At 37.4% G+C, this 23851-nt stretch overlaps 1 protein-coding gene across 3 annotated transcripts in view; it reads left to right on the top strand.

The window, feature by feature from the left end:
• The window catches only part of pkp4 (plakophilin 4), a 49261-nt gene that overhangs the window by 6062 nt on the left and 19348 nt on the right, over nucleotides 1-23851 (top strand). For all 3 annotated transcript variants that reach the window (XM_055212844.2, XM_055212843.2, XM_055212841.2), the window contains 5 exons: nucleotides 874-986; nucleotides 10533-10567; nucleotides 13474-13596; nucleotides 16627-16823; nucleotides 16936-17371. In XM_055212844.2, coding sequence (XP_055068819.1) covers nucleotides 874-986; nucleotides 10533-10567; nucleotides 13474-13596; nucleotides 16627-16823; nucleotides 16936-17371 — 904 coding nt within the window. The remainder of the gene's footprint in view (nucleotides 1-873; nucleotides 987-10532; nucleotides 10568-13473; nucleotides 13597-16626; nucleotides 16824-16935; nucleotides 17372-23851) is intronic.

Here is a 23851-nt window from a genome sequence, read left to right as displayed (position 1 = left end):
TGGATTTATTGACCCAATGTCAGATTTAACGTGTTTTATCAAGACTCCAAAACCTGCAGCATCGATTTTGACTCTTTGTGTTTGCGTCAATGGCCAAGTCGTCTGTTTTCTTTCTGCTCCATTTGGACAGAATCAGGACATTGGCAAGTATTGTCACTCTCAACAATAGGTTGAATAGCACAAGCCTGGTACAGCTTGTAGCTCACAGCATGGCACAAGAGAGATAGCCATTGCCCGACTGTCTCACCCTAAGAACAACGCTCAATAATCTCTTCTTTTCATTGCCTTCAATATTTACAGCAATACTATTTCCCACCACCAATAATCGGCTGCTGGAAATGAACTCGCCGTATTTTCCAGGAAGGAAATTTGTTTTAAAGTAGGTGCTCTAAAATTCATTGCGATGTAACGGTGAAAGGCAGTAATGAAATCCATAGTGATACAGCATTGATATTAAAACACAGAGCCAATGCAAGAGCAGTGTGTGGCTGTGTTTGTTTTAGTGTTTGTGTGTGTGTGTGTGTGTGTGTGTGTGTGTGTGTGTGTGTGTGTGTGTGTGTGTGTGTCCTTTAAGGGCAGCTGCATTAACAAGTCTGTGTGTATTAGTGAGAGGCAGGCCAACAGAGTAGCCTCCTCGCCTTACACACACACACACTAAAACAAACACACATGCACACACCGACAGGCTTCAGAAACCGCATGAGAGAGGGCACAAACCCTCCAAAGACGGCTATGGCTTTTGAAGTCAAATTAATGTCATAATTATATTTGTATGAAGTGAATGGTTTTTAAATTGTGGACAGTCTTTAGGTATGGCTCTGTTTTTAAGCAAAGCAGCCGAATTCACTTTTTCTCTCTGCGGTTTTTGCGAAGGAGCTCCAGTTTGAGCGATTAACCAGAGAACTTGAAGAAGAGAGACAGATTGTAGCCAATCAGCTGGAACGATGCAGGTTGGGGGCGGAGTCTCCAGGTGCTGCGAGTGACAGGTAAGCTTTGCCAAATATTATAATTTGATGAATTCTGTTTTTAGAGCTCTGATTTAATGTCTCTGATGATAAATTATCAGTTGTTTTGTATGTACAGCTTTTTATAGTTGCCATGAGACCAGCTCAGCATGTTTTTTTTTCATCGCAGCATTTGCGTGTCTGTAAATCTGTTCATTTTGCCTCTGATGTGGGTTTTAACAGATAGTTCAAGCATAAATTATTATTCTGTCATCATTTACTCACCCTTGTGCTGTTTCAAACGGATATGTTTTATTTTCTGCTGTGAACCACAAAAGAGATTTTATTTGTAGACAGATGCACTTCTTACCCTTAAAGGGATAGTTCACCCAAAAATGAAAATTCTGTCATTATTTACTCACCCTCCTCATATGCAAATAAAAAATGACAGACAGTTCACCTAAAAATGAAAATTTTATCTCTTTAATTCTCTTATGCACATAAAGAGGATAGCAAGGTTGCTATGAGACGACAGGGTTTTGATGAAACCGATCTGTTTCTCGCACAAAGCGTTTGTATGGCCTCAGAAGCTTAGCAATATAGTAGGACTCAAGTCATATGGTCTACTTTTGTGATGTGTTTTTGTACCTTTTGGGTCTGACATCATAAATAACTGGCCAAATTGGTATTGTATGGAAAGAACAAATGCTTAGACATTTTGCTAAACATCTCCTTTATTTTCTACATAGCAATGTGGGTTTTAAAGGACGTTAGGGTGAAAACTAAATAAAGAAATGTCGGCGAAATTCTATTTATATCGGTCACATGCAATTATGATATAACTCATTGTGATCAACATACTGGGCTGCCGCAACCACAAGGTTCCATCAGATTGAATCCCCTTACAACAATGTAAAAAATTCCTTGTTGCACTTAAATTTTTAAGTTTAATCAACTTAAATAAACAAAACTTTTAACTTTAATAACTTCAACTTTTTTGACTGGTGAGAAGTTGCTATAAATTATAAAAATTAAATTCGCTTAGTTATTTCAACTAAGTCAAGAAGAAATTAATTGTTAATTCAAGTTGATTAAACTTAAAAATTTGGTGCAAAAGTGCAACAAGGAATTTTACAGTGTCGTCTTGGTAGTTGTACTGATTATCTTATCCGATTCTTATCCGATATCTTATTTCTTTAGTGTTAAAAGAGTGATTAAATCAGAAATCCTGAGGACAAACAGTCAGGCACGCTGTAGATTGTTACGTACATGATATCCAATCAGTAAGCATGCTGATGAAAGACGAAAGCATAACAACGCAGCAGGCACAGACTCCATAGTGAGATATACATCAGAAATGTAAAAATCAGTCCACATAGTACACTGTTAAAAGTAAAAGTTGGATCCACCTAAAAAAATGACTTCAGTTGGTAACGCCTAAAATTAAAGGTTTTTTTTTTATCAAAATTTTCTTACTTTAAGTGAAACATTGTTACCAAATTCAATTTAAAGTTTACTTTAAGGATATCTCCACTTTCTTTCTGATAATTTAATGTCATTCAAAATGTTGATGTCTTTCTTTGTTCAGTCGAGAAGAAATTAAGTTTTTTGAGGAAAAAAATTCCAGGATTTTTTTCAATTTAATAGACTTAATTGGACTTTAACAGTTTACAGTTTAAATGTAGTTTAAAATTGCAGTTTCAATGCAGCTTTAAAGGGCAGCTTAATGATCCTAATTGAGGCATAAGGGTCTTATCTAGCGAAACGATTGTCATTTTTGACTAGAAAAAAAATGCACTTTTAAACCACAACTTCTTGTCTTGCACCAGTCGTTTGACGCATAATGAAGTCGAAAGGTTGCGTGTTACATATGTGAAATGCACATGGGCGGACCAATTTAAACAATAAACTGACACAAAGAAATTAGTTAGTATCATTCAACATACAACAACGTCAGAACGGTCCTCTTTCTTCACACCTGAAAACACTGGGGCGGTAGTTTCGCATACGTCATGCATGACCTTTCGACGTGATGATGCGTTACATGAGGTCATGCTGGTGCTTGACACGGCTAATGCAAGACGAGAAGTTGTGGTTTAAATGTACATATTTTTTATTTCTCTCTCAGAAAATGACTGCATTGAAACTGTTAACTGTTGTGGTCCAATAAAGGTTATTAAAATGAGAAAAATTCTGGAATGTTTTTCTTAAACTTAATTTTTTTCTTGATTGAACAAAGACAAACATTTTGGATGACATGGGGGTGAGTAAATATTGTGATTTTTTTTAAAGAAAGTGGAGTAATTCTTTAAGTTTAAAAACTTTAGATTTTAGGCATTACCAATTTTTTTAAGTTGATCCAACTTTTACTTTTTACAGTTTATTAACTATTCCTTCATGCCTGTCTGCCATCATGTTTGTTTACTGTAAAGTCACGTTTGACCGCAAAATACTTTGTGAGATTGCCTGTGATCTCAGTCGAAGGGAATCTGTGTTGTTGAATTTGTGCTTTCATAATCACATTATAGCACGCCACACACTGTAAGACAAAACTGTTCAAATTTTTCATGATGTTTTTGGTCTCTCACATTTTTAAATCTGTGAGAAAAGACATTTTTTTTAAATATTAAAAAATATTCTAGTGTGCCAAGCTTTAAAAGCAATAATGAATTTGCTGCCCCTACTATTTGGCCCATAGTCATTATATTTGTAAAAAAAAATTAATATTGCTTAATGAAAGGAAATAAACTTCCATTAGATTTTATGACATAAGTGTGACATATTTGGATGCTTACAAAGGAGTTATAAGAACAGTTCACCCAAAACTTGAAAATTCGGTCATCATTTATCACCCTCATGTCATTTTAAACGTGTTTGAATTTCATTTGTGGAAGAAAAAATTATAAATTTGGAAAAATAATGATCTGCTGATGCAAAGTTTAGTTTTCAATCGCAAATATCTCCAGAAGTGTTATTCTGAATATATAATGAATATATTGTTCTGGACCATAGACCCTTTAAAGGAATAGTCTACTCATTTTCAATATTAAAATATGTTATTACCTTAACTAAGAATTGTTGATACATCCCTCTATCATCTGTGTGCGTGCACGTAAGCGCTGGAGCGCGCTGCGACGCTTCGATAGCATTTAGCTTAGCCCCATTCATTCAATGATAAAACTATATAACTACTACTCGTCTTAAATAGGAAAAACGTTGATGTGTTTGGTCACTTCTAACTTTATCTCTAAATGGTACCATTGAATGAATGGGGCTAAGCTAAATGCTATCGAAGCGTCGCAGCGCGCTCCAGCGCTTACGTGCACGCACACAGATGATAGAGGGATGTATCAACAATTCTTAGTTAAGGTAATAACATATTTTAATATTGAAAATAAGTAGACTATTCCTTTAAGAGCCTACATCACAATTACGTCACGGGCTAGCTGGAGGAAAAACAAATGGAAACTGGAGGCAGACAACACAAATCAGCATAGAGTCGGCTACAGAAGGAGCGCAAATGTCATGTTGTTATATTAGGAAAGGCTTCAATTTTAAATTGTATTGCATACCTGGTGCCACTGCCAGGCAAAAAACAACAGCCGTGGTTAAACGCAATAAAACGAGCAGACATGGACATAAATGATAATCAAAACTGCGCTTGCATCGCACACTTCATATCATGTCAGTGCCCATCCAGCACATAGCTATTGACATCTTATGATTTATACTCCCTCAATTTCTCTTTAATATAGGGGGTCTAGCAACATAAAACAAGTGATTATTTGTTATTAAAATACTTTTTAATGTAAAAAAATACTTACATTTATGGGCCATACGGGAAATTTATCATACCCATTTGTCTGAAGTGTGGTCCCGAAAAATCTTCGTTTGAAGGGCTACCTGGCCCTTCCCCCTACCCCTTCCCCTCCAGCCAAAAGATATTTGAGACACCCCTATCACTTCACGTGAAAGTGCAAAACAAAGGGGAAGGGGTAAGGGGTAGAATTGGGATTGGGCCTTAGTTTCTCCATGAGAAAGGTGCAGATATAAGGCCACTGATTTAGCTGGAGGTAATCCTGTCACATAATCCATCCATTAAGAGAGAGTGTATGGGTCAGCCAGTCTGGTTCTGTCCATTTAAAAGTTTTTCAAAGCTTTTTCAAATGGCATTCACGGTCCTGCACAGTGTGTGCCTTACATTGAGTACGTTTACATGCACAGAATAAGCAGATAACTATCAAAAATCTGCTTATAACAGAAAACTGTTGTCATGCGTTTACATGCAAATCAATAAGCCTGCTATGCAGACAACTGCGTTTACATGGAACTTGAAGAATTATCAGTTTTCTCGCAGGCAGTGACATCACCACCTATAGTGCTCTTAAGCTGTAATGTTGTATCTGTTCTCGTGTCAGAACCTGTAAATGTAACAATTCTATTTTCACAGTTTCTCTGCCAACTGCTTTAGTCGAGCGGAGACTTTTATGCGTTACTTTGCGGTTCCGCGTGTGACGTTTATCTTTCATACACAGAGACATGCGCACATGGACAAAACCGTGAGAAAGCCGGTTAAAGTGTTTACATGCCACACAAAATCGGCGTAATGAGCAAAAAACTACCTGTGCCGATCGTTTTTGCTTACGCCGTTTATGGGCTTTCCCCGATTAAAGAAAACGTTTTACGCGTTTACATGACCCCACATGTTATCAGTTTATTAAGCATAATCGGCGTAAGACTGTGAATGTAAACGCACTCATTGTCAGGTCGGATGAATCGGATTTTCTAAAGTTATTGTTTCAAAACGTTAACATTTCACAATAAGGTTGTATTTGTTAATATTAGTTAATGCATTAGTTAACATGAACTAACAATAAACAAAACTTCAACATCAGTTATTAATTTTAGTTTATGTAAATTTTAGCATTTACTAATTTATGGAAATTTTAACTGTTAACATTAGTTTATGCACCATGAACATGATTGGCAACTGTATTGGCATTAACAAAGATTAATAAATGATGAAAAACTAACTTGATATATCGTTTATTGTTAGTTCATAGCTAATAAGTTAGCTAATGCATTTACTAATGTTAATAAAATATAACCTTATCGTAAAGTGTTAGCAAACAATCTAACAAAATATATTTAGCTAGCGTTAGTGAATCAGTCAGCAGTCTTTCTGCCTCCAGCTAAACTCCGCCCAAAAAAAATGTCACAATGTAACAGTAAAAGGGTCTATATATTAATGACGAAAAGTCAAAATTTCCATTGGAAATGAATAAAAGTTTTTCAAATGCCAAACATTTGAAGGGGTGTGGCCAATTTTACTTAAATAGCTATATATTATGATCGGAAGAAGACATTAATATGAATCGTAGATTCGATACGAGGTTTGGATGCATTTAAAAAAAATTAACTTGAGCGACTAGACGACGTGTGACCATTGACTGGAAGTGATCTGGAAGTGTATTTATATATATATATATATATATATATATATGAAGAGTTTGGTTCCAAAACGCGATAAATGCCATTTTTGAAAAAAAATGAGTTACTGCCAAAATCAGTATTATATCAGGTCAGTAGTTAAAAGTAAATTCTTAATTTTACGCAAAATCCAATATCCGCCGTGTTATTCTGTCATCTTTTCTCCCTTTTTTTCCCAAAATGCGATAAACGCCACTCCTCCTTTTTTACAGAACGCAATAAATCCATTTCTGATATTACAGCCCACCACCAGTCACGCAATGTAAACAAACAATGGCGGACGCGCTGAGTACACGGAGTCCTAGTTTTCCTCATCTACTTTGTACTTCGTGATCAACAAACAAAACAAAATAATACTTTAATTGCATCGCTAAACCTGTGATGGTTTTCTGTGATGGGAAAGAAACGTAAGCCATCAGCATCTAATATTTTCCCTGAGAGGCACTCGGGAGACGGGTGCTTGTTCTCCCGACAGCATCAAGCTTCTCATGCTAACACATTGACCCCAGAGGATCTTATGAAAAACTTTCCATAATTTTACTCAAACTCAACGAAAATCGAGCAGGACCAAAAACATTTTACAGCTAATCTCTGTGAAAGACGTTAAGCGAGGACGTCAAGTGACCGCAATGACAGTGATCTTAATATGACAAAGTAAGTGTTTTGATTTATGACATTAATGTTTATATTTTTTTAGTGTGTACAACTAGTCAACTAAATGAATATAACATGGCAAAGATGAATGCACATTTATATAGGCTATTGATTCAATAGATTTATAGCATTTTGAATAAAAACTTGTCATGGATTTATTGCATTTTGTGGAAAAAATTATCCGTTTTTATAATAAATCTTTGAAAATCAACTTATGGATTTGAATTTTTTATGTTTTTATAACCTAAAGATGCTATGTGAAAGTTTGTAACAGAAAATAGTTGTTTTCATCTTGTCACTTTCTTGGTATAGAAAACAAGTTTTTACCAAAATTTGTCAAAATGGATTTATTGCGTTTTGGAACCAAACTCTTCATATATATATATATATATATATATATATATATATATATATATATATATATATATATATATATATATATATATATATATATATATATATATATATATATATATATATATATATATATATATATATATATATACAGTTGTGTTCAAAATTATTCAACCCCCAATGCTGTTAAGGGTTTTAGGGAATTTAGTGTACATTTGTAATTGTATTCAGAATGAAATCCTACAATGACTTCTTAAAGAACCATATGCAACTAAAATGACATCAATTGGTTTTGTAATATAGTAGTAAATGTTTCTTTTGTGAATTCTTCATTGACACTATTATTCAACCCCTTAAAGAACTACCACTCTGAAGAACAGAGGTTCATTGAAGTGTTTTCAATCAGGTATTGAAAACACCTATGGATGTCAGGGAACAGCAATAAAGCCTAATAAGCACCAATTAGGCAGCTTTAAAATGACTGTGATACTCAACTCCTTCTAAACATTTACTGGTATGGTTACAAACATGGTGTAGTCAAAAGAATGGTCCAGGAAGACAAGAGAAGAGGTGATTAATCTTCACAGGAAGGGCAATGGCTATAAGAAGATTGCAAAGATGTTAAACATACCAAGAGACACCATAGGAAGCATCATTCGCAAATTCAAGGCAAAGGGCACTGTTGAAACGCTTCCTGGTCGTGGCAGAAAAAAGATGCTAACTGCGACTGCTGTGCGCTATCTGAAGCGTAGAGTGGAAAAAAGTCCCCGTGTGACTGCTGAGGAACTGAGAAAAGATTTGTCAGATGTGGGTACTGAAGTTTCTGCTCAGACAATACGGCGGACCCTGCGTACTGAAGGCCTCCATGCCAGAACTCCCAGGCGCACCCCCTTGCTGTCTCCAAAGAATAAGAAGAGTCGACTGCAGTATGCCAAAAGTCATGTGGACAAACCACAGAAGTTTTGGGATAGTGTTCTGTGGAAAATTAGAACTGTTTGGGCCCATGGATCAACGCTATGTTTGGAGGAGGAAAAACAAGGCCTATGAAGAAAAGAACACCTTGCCTACTGTGAAGCATGGTGGGGGGTCAATCATGCTTTGGGGCTGTTTTGCTTCTGCAGGTACAGGGAAACTTCAGCGTGTGCAAGGTACCATGAATTCTCTTCAGTACCAGGAGATATTGGATGACAATGTGTTGCAGTCCGTCACAAACCTGAGGCTTGGGAGACGTTGGACCTTTCAACAGGACAATGATCCCAAGCATACCTCCAAATCCACTAGAGCATGGTTGCAGAAAAAAGGCTGGAACATTTTGAAGTGGCCATCGCAGTCACCAGACTTAAATCCGATTGAGAACCTCTGGTGGGACTTAAAGAAAGCAGTTGCAGTGCGCAAGCCTAAGAATGTGACTGAACTGGAGGCTTTTGCCCATGATGAATGGGCGAAGATACCCGTAGATCGCTGCAAGACACTTGTGTCAAGCTATGCTTCACGTTTAAAAGCTGTTTTAACTGTAAAAGGATGTTGTACTAAGTACTAAGATTGAATGTCACTTGGGGGTTGAATAAAACTGAAAATGATGTGAGCACAGAAAAGACATTTGTGGTTATTTCATTATAAATGTTATGTTATATTTGTCTGACCTACACATGCCTCTTTGATGTAATTGTAAGCAGGATGACTGAATGATCAAAATCAATGTCAAACCGGCCAAAACAATCAATTTCAGTTGGGGTTGAATAATTTTGAACACAACTGTGTATATATATATATATATATATATATATATATATATATATATATATATATATATATATTTCATCTATTTATTCCACTATTTAAATTTCATAGAATGACGGCTCTTGCACTGCTTTACTGAAATGAGCTTCTTTCCCCAACTCCGACAGCCGTCGGCATAAAGCAACATTGGATCCGATTCTTTATTATTGTATGAAAAACAGATATCACAGAGGAATACAAGAATACAAGTAGTTGTGTAAGATACAAGGGCGAATAAATAATAACAGAATTTAAGTCTGTCCCTTTAAGCCATAAATGGTATGTCATATCTGAGGGTATCCTTGGCAACCAGGCATTTAAAACCATGTCATATTTCTGATGAGATTTATAATGTGTCCCCTCCGCCCACCCATCATTCCTACACCCCCTTACACATTTACCCGTATGGTTTGTGCACACTTGGCAACACGGCAATCATGGCTGCTTTGTTTTTCTGTATCAGTTTGTGAAGGATAAGTATGATAAACACCCAGTTGTTCCTCTTTCCACTCTAACTAACTACATTCACGGGAAATTAAAGACTATTTATCATTTTACAGTAAACACATTCAAGCTTTAGGGTATTATGACACGGTTTAGTTTATTAAATGTTACAAAAACAGTTTTCCAGAGGGGTTTGCTTGCTACAAGAATCACTTAGAAATAAGTGATAACGGACTAGTTACTCTCTATCTAGTTAAACTGTTTTCACCCGGGATTCTTTGAAACACATTTGTAAATGACTGCATGCTTTTACCACAGTGAGTCACGGAGTCTGCACCGTTTTTCCAGATGGTCGTTTCTGTTGAGTATTTCTTTCTTGCACCCATTTGTGCGCTTCTGCTACCAAACTCCTCCACTGTGGCCCATTATCTTTATCTTTCCTTACATGGCATTCCTGCTGTCCCACTCCATCCCCCTCAGCTGTTACTGTACCCTTATGACCGGTGAACTTTGACCCCTCCATTGCAGACGGTGACGGTGTGGTAGACATGAGCAGACAGTGGCATCCACATTCTGTGGTTCAGCTCGGATTCCCACATCCGTACATGTCTCTTTTTCCGAAGTTGCCCATAAGTCAGTTAATTTTTGTGATTAATCGGACAGGCCTGAAATTTCTTTCAGAGAGATACATGTGACAGTCGGTGGACTGTAATGCCGTGATTGATGTGCGCCGTGAATGGCTCCATATTTCTGGCCAAATGGAGCGGCTCTTTTTTGCTCTGACTTATTGGAAAATGAGATGCATTGTGCCCTGTGTGTGTGTGTCATTGTGGTCTCCTCTCTCATGATTTTTCTTATTTCCTCCAGCTCTTCTGAGAAGTCTCTACTGTGGAGATCGGCAGGTATTTTTTGCAGCTATTTTCTCCTCTACAGTTGTAAATAAGAGTTGGCAGAAGTGTGGCACTTCAGACAGGGCTGTGATCACATGAGCACAGTACGTAGTTCGGCCTGGGGTGATGAAAGTATTTTGTGTTCAAGGCTCTCTGCAGCTTTTATTTGCCATTTGTGCTAAATTTGGTGAATTTGTGAAGTCTTTTCTTTGGGTGTACATGCTGAGGTCTCACATAAAAGTCAAGGCACAGTGCTACAGATCAGAAATCGAGATGATTTATACAGTATGATGTAGGGCTGCTCGATTATGGGCAAAATCATAATCGCGATTATTTTGGTAAAAATCTTAAACACATTTATTTAAAAATTTTCTGAAGTAAGTGGTGCAATGGGCTACTCGTGTCAAAGCTGTGGTGCCTTACAAATACATCTGTCCATCAGCATGCATTTTATATTTCAATCGCACTGTAATAGGCTTTATGCCCAGCTGCACTACTTTCTGAACTTCAGCCAGCTTCTTGTTGCCTGTCTGCCATTATTGGACAAACTGATTAATCCAGGTGTGCTTGACCTCATTAGTCACAACAACAATAATCAGACACACCTGGATTAATTAGTTTGTCCAATAATGGCAGACAGGAAACAAGGAGCTGGCTGAAGTTCAGTAAGTAGTGCAGCTGGGCATAAAGCCTATTGCAGTGTTTTCCACAGGATTTTGAGAGACTAATAGTAATATACGCTAATTAGAATATATGTGACGTCATCACGTGTTTGCGTTTGATCAAGTGTTGGCACCTGAAATATGTTTCATTTCTACTCTTTGATCTGTCACATTATATTGCATTTTAACACAACTGAATGCTATTTTTACATATTATCAGTTCTGTTGTCAGACATAAAATGAGTAGACTATAAAATAGTTGCTAAACACGACCCAGTAACACCTCGTGTTTAATTCAACTGCTGCTAAAATCCTGATTTATAAACGCGACATCGTCTGACAAAATCACCATACATTTACATTGAAGCCTTACTGCTGTTGCTCTTCTCATCAATGTCTTGTTATGAGTCCTTTTTTATTTTAAATGTGAGTTTTATTATCGCGTATAGCGCAGTAACTGTTACACAAAGTAACTACAAAACACGTGGCAGGCATACCGCATCATAGAGAGGGAGAGAACGGGGGTGTGTGTGGGAAACATTAATGCTAACCTTTCGTCAAGTTATGATTAACTCGATCAGCCGTCCTCTCTCTCAGTAAAATCTGTGACTGTTGACGTTTACGCGAAAATAAAAGTATACGAAGCAACGGACATTGAAGACACTGCCACATTTTTCACTGTTATGTGAGAGACAGGCGCAACATTAGAGAATGGGAGGGGGTGCGCTTGGCACTTGCAACTATGAATTAAGATGTTTTTAAACAGTAAAATATAAATAAAAATGGGAATCATGAAAAATCTATTCGTGGCGGCCAGTGTTGATTTCATGGCGGTGCGCCACGAATAAATCGATGTATGGGAAACACTGAATTGTTTTAGCTCGATAATCTTTTTTTTGTAATTGTTTGAATCAAAATTTTAAATAAAAATAAAAAACAGTTAATTGCATAGCCCTAGTATGATGTAATGAACAATATCTTGGGACCTTTGGTCACATTTGACATTGTCATACAAATTTATCACAAAGGCAATTGATTGGGCGTCAGTGAGAATGTCACACTTGGCAATCGAAAATTGACTAATATCACCCTGTGCCGAAAGAAATTGTTCAAAATCATACATTGCGCATTATTCTTTATTTAAAGGCACAATATGTATAATATGTATTTTTGTATTAAACTATCCATAAACCACTAGCACAGAATAATATATTTTGTTTACTTGTGTACTTTCATTATCGTGAATGTTTTCAACAATGGAATTTCATTATATCATATATAAATGTGATTTTAGAGTCCCATCGGATTGATTTCTGTCAACAGTGGAGGTGAAGATAACTACTTTCAGTCTCTATCACAGCGTCATGAAGCTACACCTTTATTATTGTTTTGCGCCCTCTAGCGGTGAAAATTACATATTGTGTCTTTAACACTTTTTGGTGTGTAGTTACTGTCATAGGCAGAGTTTCGTGTTTGTGCTTGGGGGGTACCTACCAGCAAACACTACCCAGTCTCATGTAGATGCGTATAAATAGCACAAAGTGTAAAAACTCGTGCAAGACATATGCCAAATTCTAATTTGGCGTGCATATGATACGCCAGTCCTTCCCATTCACTTAAATTGGCGCATCTTTTTTTGTCGTTTTATGTATTGGTTTCTCAATTGTTTTCTATTTTTTAAACCATTTTTACTTGGGTTTGGGGGTAGATTTAGGATGTTATTTAATATATAAGTTTCTCCATGTTTTTCTCCATGGTTGCTTGGAGTTGGGGTTAGAATTGGGGTTTGGGTTAGGATGTCATTTTATGTAACAAAAGTTGTTTTAACCCCAAACCCAAGCAACAATGGTAAAAAATAGAAAAAAAATTGGTGAATGTATTGCAAAAGTTTTCACACTTCGTGCTATTTATACGCATCTCCATGAGACTGGGTTTGCAAACAAGGGTACTGCAATACTTTAAAATAAGCAGTTTCATAGTTTTTAAATATAGTTTAAATTAATTAAAACTATTTTAGCCTTTAGTTACATAGTGTTCTGATTAATATTATATTAAGTTTAGATACTGTAAGTAAAATATGAATTGTCCTATTTCTATTTCATTAATAGCTCAGACAAAATCATAATTGGCTTTGCTCTGGGGGGCAGTGCCCCCCCTGGCCCCGCCAAACTCCACCTATGGGTACTGTAGGTTTGTTATTTTATTATTGTCTTCAGTAATCTCCTATTTACAGTTTGTTATCACTTTGGTCCCCAGAATCCTCAGGCGCAGGTGTGTCGAAGCCGTCGGATGGTTGCCCCTCGCCTACATTTGGGATCAGAGGTCAGGGGTCACTTTACTCCCCTGAATTGGAGCAGATCTCCCTGCGTGAAAGTGAGGGTCCGTTCATTGACACTCCCGATTGTTTTCTGTTACCTCTGTATGAACAGTTTATCAACAGGATGTGCGACCTGCTGTCTATCACTAAAAGAAATGATCAGACTCTTTTTTTTTTTTTTTTTTGCAAACATGCAGTTAGAAAGGCATGCACCTAAGACGTATTAGATTGGATTAGTTTTATTTGGGTAGGCAATGTAATGTAATGCGTCCAAGGGCATCTTTATAATTTTAATCTCATCTGAATTGGCCATGTCAGTAATTGATGTACACCTTTTTTTGACACCATGTTTACAAGCCAGTAACGATTCTAGCATCTTTTACCGCTATTAAACTTGGCTGAGTTAAACTGGGCTGGTAGTGATGCAGCAAAATCTACATTATGATCCCTAGCTGAGTGACATGATCCCTATAGCACTTCTTACAAACGTGCAAGCTGATGTGCTTAGTCAACACGTTTTTATATCGGCAAATCATTTTTCATATCTCGCTGATGTCGATAATAAAAAAATTTTAAGCCATTATCAGCAAATAATATTAATGTGCTGATAATATCGTCTGCGTCTGAAAGCAGCTGACTTGTTGCCTCGCTGCCTCATGCGGCAATGACTTCAGAGGCATGAAGGCAGCTAAGAGAAGCGCTTTCGGACACACTTTAAAGGCAGCGTGTTATAAAATATAAACCGAGAGCGCCTTCGTGATAAATAATCACATATTTGAAAACTACAATACTAATTTCTCGCTAAAAATGCAATTAAAAGGTGTAAAAAGTGAAAAATAACTTCTGCCGCAGAAGGCAGCCATTTAGTTTGCAGCCATCATGCATGCCTACTTTAGAAACATACCCTAAAAACTAATCCTGTCCTAATAGGCTTTTAGATGATGTCTTACTGTACATTTTTTTTTTACTTAAAGGGCCCATATGACAATTTTTACAAGATGTAATATAAGTCTCAGGTGCGCCTAAAATGTGTCCGTGAAGTTTCAGCTCATAACACCCCACAGATCATCTGTTATAACATGTCCAAATGCCCCTATTTGGGTGGGAGCAAAGGCACGCTGTTTTAATTTGTGTACCTTTAAATGCAAAGCCCTAAAAGTGAGCCCTTTTGGTTAAAAATAGATCTCATTCCTGTGAATAAAGTCTGAGACAATGGTGTCTTTTAGGGGTGGCACAGTTCACAAAACCCTCGGTTCGGTTCGTATCACGGTTTTATGGTCAAGGTTCTCGGTTAAGTACGATTCTTGTTTTGTTTTCTTTTAATTTTTAACACTCTAGAAATGTATTATCTTATTAATGTATTAATTATCCATAATTTAGGATACAGTATTAAAAAAGTTATATCATGTAATCATGCACAAACTGAATTTGACTTTAAGCACTTTATTGGGACCATCTCTTAGATTTTGATACGGCAAGAGGGAAGACGTTGATGATTTCAACATGCTTTTCATTTATTTGTGTATTGCCATCTACATGAACTTTATGTGCATTTTTAGCACACAAAGATAACTTGCATTTATTAAAATGCCAACTTCAGTGTAGCTCTAAGATTTCTCACTGAGGGGCTGCTTTAATACTGCAGAGAGTATATATATAGACGAGAGGGAAACATAACGTTTACACCTGTAATATTTAAATCCGTCACTCTTGTCCACTTTGGACTACTTCTGTCCTGATTACTTTGAGGGGCAATTTAAGAAATAAGATCGCACAACTTGCAAAATGAAACTACGCGGAAATCAGCCGCTTTAGTTTTATCAATGAAAGGCTAAAAATAGCGCTGAATACGAAAAGACATAAAACATTGTGTTCAGTACCTCAGATTAGATAAATGGTCGGAGAGAAGACGGTCTCCTGTGGCTGTTCGAACACATTCAAGCCATGGACTGCAGTTCTATCTGTTATTTTATTTCCGCTGTCATCATAGGTAACATGAAATAAAAAATGTTTCCACACACCAAACTTATACGACGCTGGCTCATCCTCCAACTCCGGGCAGACTTCCTTTTCTCTCCCACTTGCCATTTCTACACGTAACATAACCTGCAGTACTTATACTCCAAACCAGTCACCTCTTCTTTCGCGCAAAGGGAAACACGCTATCTGAGGTCACATACAGGGCATGAGGCTACATTGCGCATGCCATGAACCGTTGAACCGTGCGACGCACACGCGCTCCGAACCGAGACAAGCGAACCGAACAGTTCTGATTTTTTTCATGAATCGTGCCACCTCTAGTATCTTTAGTCGAACTACAATATGCAAACAAACGCTTAGCAAAGCTTGACCAGTCAGTCAGTGGCTGTGGGCGGGGCTTTGTTTGTGTGACATTAACAAGATTAACAAGAAAATCAAAACAGCATGTCTAATAAAAGAAGGGGAGGGTGGATTTTTTTCATTGTGGGGTTGTTGTGTTCACACACTGCCCATACACATTTATGTCCAAAAACTTTTTAAAAGTGACCTTTGAACCCTATTTGTATTGGATAAGTATAAATCTTTGTTAAGGTTAAACAAATTATGGGGCATATATAGTCTGAATTCAGCCAACATCAGCAACAGCATCTTCCTCTCCACTTTAGCATTGCTGTCAAACATAATTTTCTTTCTGTGTCTGTTTGTATGACTGCTGACCTGGTTTACAGCTAAGTTTAAACCTAACAGTAGTTACGTTTCCTCAAAAAGAATTAAAAATAGTTACATCTACTTTTTCACTGGCTGTTTTTGTCACAACATTGACTTTCAGCTGGACTTTTATTCAGCTGAAAGTAAAAATATATGTCCTTCTTACGGTATCATTATCAGTCTTAGCTGAAGGCTAAATAGAAAACTCACTGACAGAACACAATACATTAAATCAGAAAAATTGGATAGTAAAAGATATCAAACAAAACAATAACAGTACAGTCCAATTACGACAGGATTAATGCATGTTATTTTCTCTCAAAAATATTTCTCTATAAAGTATTTTTATAACCCATCAAATAGCAATGCACAGTATATCTGTATGTCTTCACCTGTTCGCTCAGGATCTGCGGCTAACTCGCGCAGCTCTACTCAAATGAACTCATATTCAGATAGTGGATACCAGGAGGTGAGTGGTTACTATAGCAACACAGTGACGCCCAGGCGCTCTGAAGGGAGGTCCCAGTCGACTAGCTCCGCCCCTAGTGGAGACCCCACCCTTGCCATGAGCTCTAGGGCTGAAGGACAGGCATCAGCCCAGGTAAAAACACACACACACACACACACACACACACACACCTTATGATCTTTCCATCAGTTTTGTTTGCACAGTATTTATCTGTGTTTTTTTGCCTGTATTGTTTGTTTTTTAGGTGGGAGGAAGCGGGCGTGTCATGAGGCGTGTTAGTTCTGTTCCTTCACGTGCTCCTTCCCCGCTCTACACTCCCTCCCCACCCACGTCCCGCCAGCCCTTGCGGACATCTCTGGGAAGCCCCTACGGATCGCCCATAGTCTCAGAACCACGCCCCCTACCTAGCATATTTCCCGGCACCACCTTGCCTCCTTCCTCTAGCCACGCCCCCGAACCAGTTCACTCCACCTACCTGGGGCGGCATGGGAACGGGGTAGGATCAGAGCCCGGGTCGTCGCCAACGCTTTTGCGGTCTGGCATGACCGCTCAGCCTCAGCAGTACGGGACTCTGGGAAAGCACGAAGCGCGTGCATACGATAGCACCCACTCTTCGTTTGGGTCACGGGCTTATGACATCTTTGAAAGGATGGTTCTTTCAAGACCGGATAGCCTTACAGGTGGGTTAAAGACACTTAATGTCGTATTTTACTGTTTGGTGCTTGCTTCCTACTACAGTAGCTGGATGTTATCAAACGCCTAGCAGACAGACACAGCGCATCACATTAAAACGCTCCCCCTGGCATTGTGTTTGTGTGGGAACCACCTCTCGCATTTTCTGTTAAGAGTTTAGTTCATTTTCTGATTCATAAAACTTTATTTCACCAAGTTGAAATACATAAAACGATTTGCTCGTCCATCCTGACCGTGGAAGACCTGCATCAAACGCAGTTTCCACACCACTCTTCAAAATCCGAGGATTAAGGGACACAGATTTAAACGTGTGAAACTTTCTTAACCTTGTATATGCTTTTTTTAATAACGTTTGGATTAGTAGTGCTGTCACATTTGTGTGTCTGTGTGTATTTGGTTCGGTTCCTGTTATCTTCCCCAGATGTTTTTTTTCTCATTCGACGCAAGCCTTTTTTTTTTGAAAAGTTGCCCGCCAGCCTTTTTTGTAGTTTTCACAAAAGTTTTACAAAATATATTCCAGAAAAATTTTCTTCTAAAAATATATAAACATACAAATATATCAAATGAAAGAACAGACCCTCTGCTTTCAAACAAACAAAACGAGAAAAAAAACTTAAATATGGGTGTTTTTCTTTAAAAATATATTTTTTAGCAAAAAGCTGAAATAATTGCATTTTTGTGAAGGAATTTTGTTAGAGATCAAATTCAGAACGATTATCAAAACATACACAGAATTTAAAATTAGTAAAAAAATTGCTTCAGTTTTTTTATAAATTCGGTAAGTGCGCAAAGTAGTGGATAATCAGGGTATTGCAGATTAACATAATTAACCTTATCAGGAACACGTTTTTTATGCAAATGTTATCTGGTAATTGACAAGAGAACTCGTCAATGGCAGGGAAAGAGTTAAAACCATTTTGGGTGATTCTCACGAAATTAAACTTATGAGGTGTCATGAAACATTTTGATAAAAAAAGTAAATGCAAAGTAAGAGTATCAAAATAAGAAGCATACAGTTACAAACATCTCTTCACGTACTATTTTACACATGATTTCAAATGACATCATACAAACCAATTTTGTTGTTTTTTCCACATTTAAGAGGAAAAATGTCATTACCGCAAAGTGCCCATGACTGGATTTTGGTTCTTTGACATGGAAATATTTATAATAAAAAAATTAAAAAAAGCTTCAGTGCATGTTTTACTATAAATAAACATTTACAGTAAAGAAACATGTGGTATTTTGTGATCAATGGTAAATGTAGAGACAATAATAAGGAATATAAATGTGTCCAAGAAAATTTTTTTCATCCTTCACAACAATTTTCAATCATTGTTTAAGCCCTCAATAAACTAACATTTTCAAAAAAAAAATAGCTGGAAGGGACATAATTGACTGTGACACTCAAGATGGCTACCAGGTAAGCAGATAAAAGTTGAAATTTTGTTTGTCATAGTAGACAACTTTTTAGTTCTACCAGAAAGACTCGAAGATAGGTTAAGACTTGATATATGAGTTTATTTAACAGTAGTTAGCAACCAAGTTTAGAATGTAACACAGTATAGTTCTTTGGGGTAGGCCCCGACCATAGTTCAAATCCGGGGGTCACGGATTCTTGCGGTTCCTGTCTAAAGATGAAGACAGGCCAGAATCTAATCCCCCTTGAGTATGGACGGAACCGACCTGGTGATGGTGGTAGGGAGGGTGGGTTGTAAATCCTGGCATCAGTATCTGCGAACGCAAAGACAGGTGAGTACGAGGCTTATATACGCTCAGTATCAGGGGTGATTGATTGCGCCTTGTGAAATGAATGACGTAACATTCGAGTTTCCTGGTAGAACTTGCGCTACGCTAAAGCTAACACTTCTCATTACTGAAACATGAGTTTGTAAATGCATATATTTAATGTTATGTCATGTTGCGGTAATGAGACATTTTGATAATGATAATCTAAAAAATGGAAATAATTCTATAGGAAATATTTTTTAAATCCTCTTATAATAATGATTATAGTAAGTTCAGACCTTAATCTTATATGTGCAAAAAGATTGGCTTCAAGGGCTTTTAAAAAAATCTGATGCTGGACACCTAAGTCTGGATATCATGAGAATCACCCTTTTATTACCCTTTATATAAGTTATTTATCAAGAGTTCTCTATTATATTTACAGTAAGGTCTTTTAAAAGCACAACCATGAGAACATGCTTAAAAAACTGTTGTGAAGTAGGTCATAAGGTGACTCTCTGTGCATGCCAATGCTCTAAGTGGGCACCACAGGGTGGCGGACACAAATTGACACAAAAAGCATCAACGTAATTGCTCCTATTCAAATGTTCATAACCCAGTATGTGATTCCGATTATGATGCTGTTTACGCCCATGAGTTTCTGAATCAAAACCAGCGTGATGCATTAAAAAAGTGACTTTATGTCATATTGCTTCAAAATCTTATCACATTTTCAATTCCATCTGCATTGGACATGCACATAAAACTGGAGCGCCATGCATATTGCATGTGTTTGTGCTATACTGTTTTGTAGGATTACTCTGATGATAATCTTAAATGCTATCTGTGCGGGATATTTTCTCAGATGTGCTACCCCTTTTGTGTAGTTTTTCCCTGTAGTGTAAAACCTTGAAAAGCTTTTAACTCCAGGCCCTTCCGAAAGATCTGAATTTAGAGATTTATGAAGAGATTAGAAATTTATGAAAGACAAAGTGAATTCTCCATGTTTTGTTCAACTCACACTTTAGCCACTTTTCTGATATTAAGTTTTCTGAGGAAATAGAGTGTGAAGTTTTTTGTATGTTCAACACTTAGGACACAACGTTAGAACAAAAATTCACATGGTTAGTAGGTTTAGTAATTCCGCTATAGGTGTCACCTAACTGGGTATGCCGTTTTGGATCGGTGTCAATAAGCAAATCTGCTATGTCCTGTTTGGCATTTAATAAAATCATTCTGCGGACAAAGAAACACGTCAGTGGATTAGTCACAAGTAACCAGTTGACATCCTTTTGACAAACTCCAACTCAAGCCCATCTGACAAAGTGCTGAGAGCTTTTGCAATGCGTTGTTACAGTACAGCTAAACTGCTGCTATAAGGTCTGCATCCCTCGCACATACATACACATCCGAAGATGTGAAATTACAGTTGAGTGGTTAATTATAGGCATTTTTATATAATTCAACATGCAACTCTATTTAAAGACTCAAGAGGAAACAAAAACGGACGCAATTAAGACAGCAGCAAGTAGGAAGAAAAGCTCAGATCATTTGGTTTTGAAGGAATGTGGTGATAAATTTGCTATTTACTATTCGTAGTTCATGTTAATTTCAGGATTTACTAACACATTTGTGAAAACAAAAGTTGCAAATGTTAAATAAGGACTAATTGACGATTGGCCATTGAATTATAAGAAAATAATACACACCCAAGGTGGTAATTTCGCACCCTGCCGTTACACCGTGGGTGTGCATTATTTTCAAATAATTCAAAGGACCGGAGTCAATTATTCCTCTTATACCAAAGCTACCACAAATTATTGCTCTGGTGCCTATTTTTAAGACACTTGACAAGTTAGGTGTGCGGTTATCCAAAAATAATGCATACCCACGGAACATTTCTCAACCAATCAGAATACAGCATTCAACAGACCTGTGGTATAAAATTAGTCAATGCACATTAAACTTACAGAAATGCACAATGGGTCTCATTCGTAAATATACCAGTAAATATGTCAGGGATTTGCGCGTAAACAGTCCTTTTCAAAAACTCTTTCAGATTCACAAATATTTCATAAACATCAGATCTGATACTAAAATGTGTGTATGTTAATAAAATCCAATCATTCATAAACAGGGCGCCCCTGCACACTCATTCAGAATTAGCATAATCCTTGTCTATGCACTACAGTTACGCAAATTATGTATTTAGGAATGCTGTAATCCTCTGGACTCCATTCTCTGGTTTGGCTACATTAAAGTGTTTTAAGCAAGCTGAAGTAATACCTGGTGCTCTTTTGGAAACGACCAGCATGGTGGTGCTTGAGAGCGCTTTGAAAGCATTGCGCGTTATTCCGGAGACGCATTTGTTGCTGTGATTTGAAAATATCCACAACATGTTATTTTGAACAATATTACTGAATATAAAAATGAAGTACCAAGTAATATTAACTTCTCCATTCTCCAAGTATGATGGTTGGTCAATGTAATGTTTGTCCCACCCCTCCTCTACTGTGATTGGATGGCTGTGTATAAAAGGACAGTGACGAGCTCAAAATTTTTTCAAAGTTAAAGGTGCTCTCTTTTAGAGCATAAAACATTTTTTGTTACATACAGCAAACATCTCCTCACCATGTGCTTGCTGCCTGTCCGCTGATTAAACTGTAAAAAAACGTGATCTCTGTAGACAGCCTAGGCTCCACAAACAGCAATAAAAACAAAGTGGCCAAACCTACCACCAGAAACGATAACAAAGTGTTCCAGCCAATAAACGACAAGAAGGATTTGGGGGTGGGGCGTGTTCATGAAAGCACGGAAGGGAGGGGGAGGAGTTAGCTACGCTCCGTTTGTTTGAAAACAGTTCAAACATCAACAAAAAGTAACGTCACACAGATTCGCTTATAGCGCCTTTAAAGAGTAAAAAATGTATAAAGACAAGCAGCACAAAATAATCTGTCATTATGATACATAGTTCATCAAAATGTGTAATTAGTTTGTTTAAAAGACTACAGAACGTTTTAATTTTTTCGGCACCATTTACACGTGGTGGGGAGCAGGTATACATTTCTTTCATACCAACTAACATGAATCCGAAAATTTACGGCAGAATGACTTAACAATGATTTACACAAAAACTCGTTCTACTCGTGTTTCATGAATGAGACCTAATGAACAGAGAAAGCACAAGTGCCTCTATTGGGGATTATAGGAAATATGTCCGGGGAACGTTTGGTTTTGGTTAATTCACACTACCAATAATTTTCCGGAATGTGTGTGCACACGCAAGACATGTGACGTCTTAAGTTCAGGGTTTCCACAACACCTTGCAGTTCGGGCGGCCTTAACTGTTGTCCAAAAAAATAAAAAATAAATTAAGCTGCACAAAAGGCCATCAAGTGCATATCCGCGAGCGGGCACGCGCTGCACGGCTGAAATGAGAGAAAGACGTGGTCCGTCACTGTCTGGAGGATAACTAGCCAGTTGATAAAATGCGTGTCTGTGAGAACTGTAAGTGGACTTATGTTTTGGGTTTATTTAAGCCTGTTCTTGCAAATTTAAAGAAAGTTAGCTGGTGATTTTGTTGTTTGAGCAACCTGCTAACTAGGTTGCACGTACCTGTTGATTCGATATAATTGAGCACTCTTGCTCACGTTATTTATGTGCATTAATTACATGCTACAGTAGTCACACTCCTTTAAGATGATGCAATTAATAGTGGGAAATAATCAGTTTTTACAATCTTCGCGCTATCTATCATCGTTCGCCAGACATTCTACAACATCTGCTTCAGTTTGTGTTTATTAACCCTTTAGTTTCACATGTTCATTTTCTGTCATAGTTACGGGTGTTTTTAATCAAAATATTTTCATCATGATGCATACCCCTTCGTACCCCTTTGATTGCCACGGCCCCGCCCAACCCTACCACCTTAACTAACAAATTTTCTATGGGAAACCCTGAAGTCTGCTTATTGTCCACTATTACTCTCTCTAGAAACCACATGCATGCATTTTTGTTTATGATTAGATGATAAGATCATAAACAAGCGCATGACGTGCTGTTCTATTATCGAATTATGTCAGTTTCAGCGTGAACAGTAATAAGCTCCCTGATTTCTTCCCCTTTTCCAGTTTGCAGACATTCTTCTTTGTGAATGTTGATCTGCATTGAAAACCCCATTGTCAAACAGCTGAACAATAACTTCTTGTTGCGATGACACACGCATCTTCACAACAGCATTGTTTCTTCCTTTTCTTCACACAAGACGCATTCCGTAAAGTAAAAATAACTAGGTCCCCTTTAACGGAGCGATCCCAGAAACAATGAACTCTTTACCCGCCAGTGTTTTTTAAAAAGATGCCAGCCAGCGCCAGCATTTTTCATGATTTTCACGAAAGAAAGTCATATAAACCTCGGATGGCATGAGGGCGAGTAAATTATGAGAGAATTTTGTAATCTTTAATTGGTATCTTGGCAAATCTAAGCACATTTTTGAAGCACATTTTGAGATCTTTTCTAAAACTATGTACTGTATGAGAGTTTTTAATGTAGGAAGAACATGGAGTTGACATCAAATCTTGTAGCAGGAGACTTTAGAAGTCTACATTTGCTTTCTATATATCTCGTTGTCAACCGAGATGTTCACGAGATCTCATCTGTGCAGCAGATATATTTGCATAGGCCTGTATCCCCCACTTCCCAATTACGTCTGAAGGTGGGAATGTCCAGTGAAGTGTTTA

Source organism: Misgurnus anguillicaudatus, chromosome 8, assembly GCF_027580225.2.
Source record: "Misgurnus anguillicaudatus chromosome 8, ASM2758022v2, whole genome shotgun sequence".
Taxonomy (NCBI): Eukaryota; Metazoa; Chordata; class Actinopteri; order Cypriniformes; family Cobitidae; genus Misgurnus; species Misgurnus anguillicaudatus.
This window is presented reverse-complemented; position numbering and strand designations above follow the sequence as displayed.